This window comes from Triticum aestivum, chromosome 5B, assembly GCF_018294505.1.
Source record: "Triticum aestivum cultivar Chinese Spring chromosome 5B, IWGSC CS RefSeq v2.1, whole genome shotgun sequence".
Classification (NCBI taxonomy): domain Eukaryota; kingdom Viridiplantae; phylum Streptophyta; class Magnoliopsida; order Poales; family Poaceae; genus Triticum; species Triticum aestivum.
In genome coordinates this window covers 641,655,688-641,665,354 of record NC_057807.1, presented here as the reverse complement: position 1 = coordinate 641,665,354, position 9,667 = coordinate 641,655,688, and the positions used below count along the sequence as shown (strand labels likewise).

The following is a 9,667-nucleotide window of genomic DNA, read 5'->3' as shown; positions in this document are numbered from 1 at the left end:
ATTGTTTGAAATCTTACTTTTGTTCTGAAAATTTGTTTGGAATGTTTGTTTTTGTTCTCATTTTTTTTCAAATTTTGTTCATGTTGTTCGTGTTTTCAAAAGTTTGGAGTTCAAAAATTGTTCGGAATGTTAATTTTTGTTCTCATTGTTGCTCGTGTTTTAAAAATTGTTCAGAATCTTATTTTTGTTCTTAAAATTTGTTCAAAATGTTAATTTTTGTTCTCATTTTTTCAAATTTGTTCATGTTGTTCGTGTTTTCAAAAGTTTAGAGTTCAAAATTTGTTCAGAATATTAATTTTTGTTCTCATTTTTACAAATTTTATTCATTTTTACTGAAAATGTTCCTGTTTTTCAAATTTTGTTCGCTCATTTAAAAAAAGTTCAGTAATTCAAAAAATGTTCAACTTTTTAAATTAGGTTCCCACACCAAAAATTCTTTTTTTTAGGAAAAAGTTCACATTTAAAAAAAATCGGAAATTAAAAAAATGTTGACATGGTTAAATTTTGTTATTAATTAAAAAATGTATGGGAATTACCACAGTGGCTATGGACTAGCTTCCCTGGCTTGAGGAGAAGAGTTCGATTTGTTGCCCACAAATTTCATTTCTATGGAATTTCGTGAACTTGTTTTATTTTCATGGCTGCCTAGTTCTTTAAGTTTCGCGCTGCAGTTTTTACATAATAGTGTGTGTTTCGCAGTGGCTTGCGCATAGCGAGCATCTATAGAAGGTCGTGAGTTCAATCCCTACGTAGTGTGTCTTTTTTTTTGCTATTTTTCATTCCGCAAGGGCAGCGATTTTGCCGCAGTAAGCAGCACATAGGAGGTCTCCGAAATCACTAGTTAAGGAGTACTCATTGCGAAGATCATTCCAATTCCTCAGGTTGTGACAATTGACGCGTTACATGTGCGCCACTTGTCGTAATATGGGAGTTTTTCCTTTTTTTCATAGATCCGTTTATTCAAAACGTTTTATCTCTAAAACCGTGCGTCCAAATCTCGAACCGCTTTCACCGTGTCTTTTTTTTGTTGCTATTTTTCATTCCGCAAGGGTAGCGAATGGGCGGGCCAGGTGACTCGTCTCCTGTGCGAACCTGCAACATTTTTGTCGCAGTAAGCAACACATAGGAGGTCTCCGAAATCACTAGTTAAGGAGTACTCATTGCGAAGATCATTCCAATTCCTCAGGTTGCGACAAGTGGCGCGTTGCATGTGCGCCACTTGTCGAAACCGGGGAGTTGTTCCTTTTTTCATAGATCCGTTTATTCAAAACGTTTTATCTCTTAAACAGTGCGTCCAAATCTCAAACTGCTTTCACCATGTCTTTTTTGTTGTTGCTATTTTTCGTTCCGCAAGGGTAGCGAATGGGCTGGCCAGGTGACTCGTCTCCTGTGCGAACCTGCATCATTTTGCCGCAGTAAGCAGCACATAGGAGGTCTCCGAAATCACTAGTTAAGGAGTACTCATTACGAAGATCATTCCAATTCCTCAGGTTGCGACAAGTGGCGCGTTGCATGTGCGCCACTTGTCGTAACCTGGGAGTTTTTCCTCTTTTCATAGATCCGTTTATTCAAAAGGTTTTATCTCTTAAACCATGCGTCCAAATCTTGAACCGCTTTCACCGTTGGATTTCTCGCATCGAGATCTTCAAAACTAGATCCGATGTTGATAGATTTTGACGAATTTTTTTCATGAAAAAAGTTGGACAAAAAAAACCGGACGGAAAAACCGAACCGGGAGCATGGGTTTTTCCCTTTTCAAAAGAGGCACGCCCATGCCTCTGACGAAATCACAACCGTGCCTCTCGCGAAAGAAAAATAATAATAAAAAAACGCGTTTTTTTTCGTTTCTAAGGAGGCACGACCGTGACTCTCGCGAAAGCACAACCGTGCCTCTCACAGAAGCAAAACCGTGACTCTCGCGAAGAAAAAAGATAGAAAACGCGTTTTTTTTCTATTTCCAAGAGGCACGACCGTGACTCTCGCGAAAGCACTACCGTGCCTCTCGCGGAAGCTAAACCATGACTATCGCGAAAGGAAAAAAAAATAGAAAACGCTTTTTTTTCGTTTCCAAGAGGCACGGTCGTGCCTCTCACGGGAATAAAACCATGACTCTCGGGAAAGGAAGAAAAAAGAAAACACGTTTTTTTGCGCAATTTTTTTTTAAAATTGTTTTTTTTTGTTGAAAAGCTAGGGAAGACCGGTGGAAAACCAAAACATCGAAAAAACCTGAAAAAAACCGTTTAAAAAGCCAAAAACGCGTGCGGAAAAATATAAAAAATAAAATCTGGAGGGAGCGTTCAGAGCGCGGCACGTGGCGAATCGCTGAGAGCGCACCAAGTTGTGCTGATCGTTACGAGGCTTCCAAAGGAGCGCTCGTTAATTAGTTGCTCTCGGAGGTCTCTAGTTCAGTCGCCGAATGTGTAGAAAAAAATAATCGAATATGAGGGACTTGGCCCAGCCCAGTAAGAGCCTCAGCCCAAATACTGTCGTTGCTTTTCCCACTACGAGTCTCTCCCAAGTAGCGGTGAATCCCCATTCTCCGGAGAGCGGCGGCGAGACCCTTCTCCGGCACTACCGCTGCTTCCGGCAACGTCCAGCTTGCCGGCTTACGCGGTGAGCTCTCGTGCCTTTTCCTCTCGTCGATGCTTTATGCTGAATGTTATCCTCATGTCATGTGTCGTTTCTGATCTGAGGTCGTGCAGATGCAATCTGACTCTCACGACGGCCGTTCCGCCACCCTGGATTCCTCTCCCCCAAGCAGGTGAGTCCGCATTTCCCCTCATCCTGATATCTTTTGTGCACTAGCTGTACCAAACAGCTGTTATGTATGTTCCGGATTGTTGGCTTCGGTATCTGTTATGTTCATCTATTTGGCACTTCTCTGGTCTTAATAACTCCATGGGAAATGAGAAAGCTCCATGGATTGTTGGCTTCGTTATGTGTTATGTATTGCTAGCGTAGTGTAGGAAAGTTGCAGAGCATATGCATATTGCTATATCTTGTTGATGTTATGAACATCTGGAGTAACATGGAGCTTTCAATACATGGAGCTTTCTCATTTCCCCTCATCCTGTCGATTTCGTGCCACGAAAGCAAATCGAGGTTTGGAACATACACCTGATCTGATGTCTTGCTTATCTCACGAGTTGCTTATATTTGCCCTTGCACCATTACTATTTTTTTTGTTGGTCCCTAAGATTATAGATCCTGAAGGTTCATTATGTTCACTTTTTTATCAGATAACTTTCTGTTTCACAGCGCATTAAGCAACGCACTGCATTATGATTTCATTGTTGCTGGCTTGTTATGTAATGGATGGCAAAGCAATCATTGGAAAAAACTTAGTAATTTTATTGTTTGCACAATTGCACATAACTATGAATCCCCGTGACCCACGCTCACACACTCAGCGAACGCCATAAGCCCGTACGAAAATATGCTTCAAAACTTTCCTCAATCCACATTTACAAATTCTGGTGTAAACTGCAAAAGCTATCGTTAGAAGGGGACCAACAACAAAAAATTTAGTCATGGTTTTTAGTGTGAAAGTTGTATAGTATTTCAGTTCAAATGGCATCCACAATCCTACATCCATATTTTGGGCATGGAGTCAATGTTTACCAATTATCAAGTGCTGGTCTCAGCTACAATCCAGTAATTTGCTCATTCCGGTTAATCGTTAAATTATGGGCATCATTACTTCTTGTAGTTCTGGATAAACACTAAGTTCCTCAGTTTTATATCATTTACTTTCTTCTCTTTTGATGAAGATATAAGTTCATCTGCTAAATAAGCTCATAGGAGTGTTTTCAACAACAACAAAAACTCATAGGAGATAACCTTGTTAGGGGATGACCACAATTGTACTACCTGATGACCTGGTGGTGGAGATCCTGTCTCGGCTGCCGCTTAAGTCCTTTTGCCATTTCAGATGTGTCTCCAAATCTTGGCTTGCCTTCTCATCTGATCCGCACTACCGCCAGAAGCTCCCAAGAACTCCTGTCCGTCTCCTCTACCAAAAAGGTGAGCATGGCACTCCCATCCTTCTGGCGGGACTTCCCTCGAGTGATAGGGATATTGATTTTGTGCTATGTTGATCTCAAGCTTAAGGACTACAACAATGGCCTACTTCTTTGTTATCATTGTGATACGCACTATAATGAAATTTATGACGCTATCGTGTGCAATCCAGCAACTAAAGAGTGGATTGTACTTCCAGATATTTGCTGTTCTCAGGTTGTGTTTTGATCATTATAGTCTCAGCACTTCTATGTCTGCAAATTTGAGATAATCTTGAGCCCTTATAGGGTGGACATGGTCGGTCCGGTCCGGTCCCTGACCGAGCCACCGTTTGGACTGGCCGCTAGCGGGCTGGATCGGACCGGACGGACCAACCTAGCGGTCCTGTTTTCAGGGACCGGACCAGCAAAAAGCATGGGCTGGACCGAGAGGACCGGCCGACAAGTGGCGATGTGGTGACCATGGCGGCGGGACGTGGAGGAGGTTGTCATGAGCTCCTGCGCGGCGACCGGGAGGCACAGGAACGAGCTGTCGCGGCCACGAACGGCACACCAGTGGCAGCAGCAACGTGCACGCGCCAGGTCTTCCGGGAGGCAGAAGCTCACGACACGTCCGGTGCGAGACCTTGTGCACCTCTTTATTGTTTTTTCCTTACCGTTTTCTTAGCCCCATGCAAATAAGGTAGGAGGTGCATGAGCCCACAAACTTTTGTGTGCCAGCCTTACGTGATTATTATTGGATCAAGCATGATGTGGAGCTGAGTCGTGGGCATAGTGGACGCAGAAGCTGGATGGTAGGGGATGTCACGAACATATCCGATCGAGCCCATCTTTCTCGCTCTCTCTGTTTTAGGCAACCGAATTCCTATTCCTATGGGCCTTCCATCAAAAATAAAATCCTATTCCTACGAACTAGATTGTTGGTTGTGTGTCGTTCGTGTGAACTGTATGTAGTGTATGTAGTACTTGTCTTTTCGGCCGGTCAACTATTATCTAACTTATGCTGTTCACTGAAGGAACTACTACTGAAGCTGCACAAAACTTATCATTTCAGTAGGAACTACTACTGAAGTTGTGACTGTTTCAATGCTGCTGGCTGCAGCTGACCATGTACAAAATGCCTTGTTTAGGTCTGTGTATCCTCTGCAGTCCATCTTTGACTTGTCCAGAATGTAGGTGAATCAGGCTGGCTTTCCGTTCCTTTTCTCTTCACCCTTTCCCTCACTGTAGAATTCTTCTAAATGTCTGTTTAAACATAGGAGCGTCAACTGTTCAACTTCTGTGGCATTTCTGGGGACTCTTAGAAGGTTGGAGTCTCCTGAGATCTTCCATGCTGTGGATTATTCCAAGGATAGTTTGTGAAGGCCGAAAATTACTTCAAGCTCTGCTCTTAGTGGTTGAGCTTGGATTCGTGGCCAAAGCTCAAGGAGAGTAACACTATGTTTCTGTGGTTGTTGGTGCCTTGGTGTCCCACGTATCTCCAACGGAGATTAGAACCCCAAGGACTTAAACTTCGAGCGAATATTGTAGTCTTTGTGTGGTCCAATTCCACACTTCCTAAAATCAATGATTTTGTAAAAAATTAGTTGCCTATTCAATACCCCTCTTGATATCTTTGAGACTTTGATCCTTTCAGTTGGTCGGACATGCGTTAAGCGGATTTTTTTTGTGCATAGGTTGTTTACTGCATACACATGAACGAGATTTTGTAAATGACTCCAAACTTCTGTCACAAAGGGATTGCAATTATGTTACAAATGTTTTCTTCGTTATTGTATATGTTGTGCTTGTATATTCTTACATTGATTTTTCATGTTGCCCGTGTTCATGCTATTTTGACCCTTTTTTATGTCCTATATTTTTTGTGGGCATGTTTTAAATGTTGCAATTCTATGAATAAATTTTGGGTTCATGGGGGGGAATATTCTAACTATTTCATATTTGGGTGTTTAATGTTACAACGATAGGGATCCAAAAATTACCATTTTAAGTACAATGGATGGCTGGAGAGATAGCCGACGGAGAAAATATCACCCTAGCGACTCCCAACGTTGTTTTCAAGTGAGATTAGTATTATTTTTCTAAATGAAAATAATTTTGTTCGGTGGGGTGACAAAAGCGCTGGCGTCAGCCACCTCACATGCAAAACATGTGTCAATGTGGTCCCGCGTGCTTTCCCTTATCCCTTTATCTCTAGAGGGGCCTCGAGCACTCGCTTTACTTCTTTCCTTGATTCAGATTCAACACATCCTCTCCTATCCCCCTTCTCTCTAGGCACTACGTTGCGCCCACCTCCAAATCCTGCGTTGCTGCCTCACCTCCGCAGCCTCGTTTTCGCTTGCCGCCTGGCCGACCGTACTCGCCGACGACCCGAAGTAAGCATTATGCGGTGAGCTCCCGTTCCTCTTCCTCTCCTCGGTGTCTATGCCGCATGTTTGTCCTCATGTGTTGTTTCTAATCTGAGCTCATCGCAGATGCAACCTAGATCTCAACGCCATCCGTTTCGCCAGTTGGTGTGCCATCCTGTAAATTGACGGATTTCCCTCATCCTGTCGTCTTCGTGATGCCAAAGGAAGTCGTGGTTAGGAGCATATACATGATCTGATGTCTGATGAGTTCGTTTCTGTTGGTCAGTCGCACTAAGGATGGATACATGATATTCTTGACTTGCCCTGGCTTATTTCTCGAGTTAGCACCTGTCTCAGCTTCTCACGGTGTCTGATAGGTCCTTAGGATTATAGATTTTATCAGATCACATTTTTTCCAAGGATGGATGGCGATGTAAGCATTGGAAAAACTTGGTCATTTTATTTTATCTTGCACATAACTACTATATAGCAGTATCCCTGTGTCAACCAAACGGTGAATCCCTGTGACCCACGTAGCATAGGCCATAAGCCCATACCAAATCTGTTCTTTCACATTGAATCCCTGTGACCCACTCAGTACAGGTCATAAGTCCATACCAAATATGTTCTTTCATATACACAATGGTGTCATTGTCATAAGATGAACATGATCACATACGTTTCAACAGCCACTCGTTTACTAATTCAAGCATCAATTGGGACCAACAGAAAAATGTGCATTCATTGTTTTTTGGAGGGTGAAACTTTGCTGGATTTTAATTTTTGGGTTCAGATGATGTTTACACACATACTTTATTGTTTCCCAGTTTTACATTATCTAATTTTTTCTTTTCTTTTGATGCAGATAAGTTCAGATCCTAGATTGGGGATGTCCACATGTGTACTACCTGATGAGCTGGTAGTAGACATCCTGTCTCGACTGCCGCTAAAGTCCTTGTGCCGCATCAAATGTGTCTGCAAGTCTTGGCTTGCCCTCTCATCTCATCCATACTATCGGCAAAAGCTCCCAAGAACTCCCGCTGGCCTCTTGTACCAGAAATTTGAGCGTGGCAGAGTTGCCTCCCCTCTTGGCAGTGCCATCCATCTCGCCAGACTGCCCTCAGGTGACAAGGAAATTGACACAACACTTAGCTTTGTGCCATGTTATAAGTACCCAATACAGCTTCGGGGTTGCTGCAATGGCCTACTTCTTTGTTATCAGAAAATTAGAAGTGAAGAAATTTCCAATGCTATTGTGTGCAATCCAGCAACTCAAGAGTGGATGGCACTTCCAGATACTGAACCTGGCCCGGCCCGCTCCAATATTGCATTTGAGTTGTGTTTCGATCCATTATGGTCTGAACACTTCTATGTCTTCAAATTCCAGTCTATCGAGGTCATGAGCTGTATCAACACTGAAGTTAAGGTATTTTTCTCTAAGGATTCCACATGGTCTAGCTGTCTTTGGAAAACTAGAGATCCATTTGAAGGTGATTCTCTCTTTGTAAATGGGGTGTTGTATCTGAAGCACTTCATCTTGAATAAAATCCTGGCGCTAGACGCACCTGACAGATGTACACAAGGGCTCAACCATAGGTTCATTCAGCTGCCAGGATATCCAGATAGGACGGACATATTTTGCTGTTATAACGGCCGTCTTAGCCAGTCCTCAGGCGTCTTGTGCTATGCGAAACAAGAATTAGATGGCTGTGCGATACGGATTTGGAGTTTGGAAGGCCCCGACAGGTGGGTAGTGAAGCATCGTCTGAGTATGGTCGATGTATTTGGGAGGGACATGTTACTCCGCACTCACAGTGATGGATATTGGCATTTCGATTATGACATCAGGACTGTTAACCTGGAGAGGGAGCTGGTTATCCTTGATGACGAAATTGCTGATAAGATCATCTCGGTTAGCATCAGCACTGGAAAAGGCTCACAGTTTCAAAAGATTCCAAGAAGATTCACTAAACTATATCTCAGTCTATTCTATGTGCCGTACTATGGCAAGTTTCCAGCTTTGGCCGGTTAAAGGTGTGAGGATGAATTATGTTATGCTGTACCTATTATGCTATCAGCTCTGTAGTTAGTAAGCATCTTTTGTGCATTAGGTGCACCAAACTGCTGTTATGTGATGTACTAGATTGTTGGCTATGTGTGCCATTCGTGTGAATGGTATGTAGTACTTGCCTTATCGGCCGATCAACTACTATCGAGCTTATGCTCGCTTAATTTGGAAATCTACAGAGTAAGTACTAGTGGTGTAGATTTTATGAACATGTGGAGTGAATTGAATGAATATCGTGCGCACATGTGCTGAACTAATTTGCTCATTGCATATACATTCAGAGGGCATTTCAGTAGGAACTACTCCACTACTGAAGTTGTGACTGTTTCAATGCTGCTCACTGCAGCTGACCATGTACAGAGGAATAGCTGGCTTTCTTCTCGTTAGCTTCTTTATGGCTTTCCTTCCTTTGGCTATTTTCGGTAGAGGGGGAAGATGTGGTAGAGTAGACTCATCATAGGTTCTCTTCACCCTTTCCCCCACTATAGAAATTCTTCTAAATCTTTGTCTATTTATTAAACATAGAAGCACCAACTGTTCTAACTTCTGTAACAGTTGGCTTTGGCTGTTCTGAATCTCCGTGGTCTATTTTTTTCTTCTGTAATACATGATCTAATATACTTAGGAGAAGAGACCCGTAACCGCATTGACGGCATGGGTGATGCCCGGGATGTACCAAATCGCAAAGAAGACAAGGTTTAGTCGGAGATCCTCATTCGGATTCACCGTTATCGCATAGTTCGTGCCTCCGGTGCTGAAGGCAGGCTTCTCCTTAATAACCATCTAAAAGTACTCATACTGTCATACACCGTAACCTGACGCGAAGAAAACCACACCAACTGGAGAAATGAATTGGCTTGCCTTAGTTACCTCTGTGACAACCTGAGGAGAACCACCCTTCTATACCACGAGAGATGGTTTGATTATCATGTTTTGTTTATCTTTAACTTTTTTTTCAGTTATTTCAAGCGCACTATTTTTTTCAGTTAAACTGGATTTTGGATCATGGGTTAATTCGAAAGAAAAATGAAGCAGGGTAGACCGAGACGTCCTGGCCCTACAACGGCCCATTTCTACACGGTCGCCACCACATCACTCACTACGCACACGGGGCCGATCGAGAGCTCCTATGCGCCGCTCGCTGCGGCAAATTGTCGAGCGGACGCACAGGCGCGTCTCCAGCTGGGCCGGCCCATTCACGCAACGCATTGTAAAAATCCCAAAAACCTCTG

General features: G+C 43.1%; 1 protein-coding gene across 1 annotated transcript; it reads left to right on the top strand.

Moving 5' to 3' along the window:
• The first annotated feature begins 2,486 nt into the window (after nt 1-2,486).
• Nucleotides 2,487-8,633, top strand: LOC123113850 (putative F-box protein At1g50870). The gene is made up of 4 exons (XM_044535166.1): nt 2,487-2,613; nt 2,703-2,761; nt 3,932-4,023; nt 7,233-8,633. Exon 4 carries the CDS (start codon nt 7,257-7,259, stop codon nt 8,397-8,399), a length of 1,143 nt encoding a protein of 380 aa, XP_044391101.1. The 5' UTR covers nt 2,487-2,613; nt 2,703-2,761; nt 3,932-4,023; nt 7,233-7,256; the 3' UTR covers nt 8,400-8,633.
• The last annotated feature ends 1,034 nt before the right edge of the window (nt 8,634-9,667 follow it).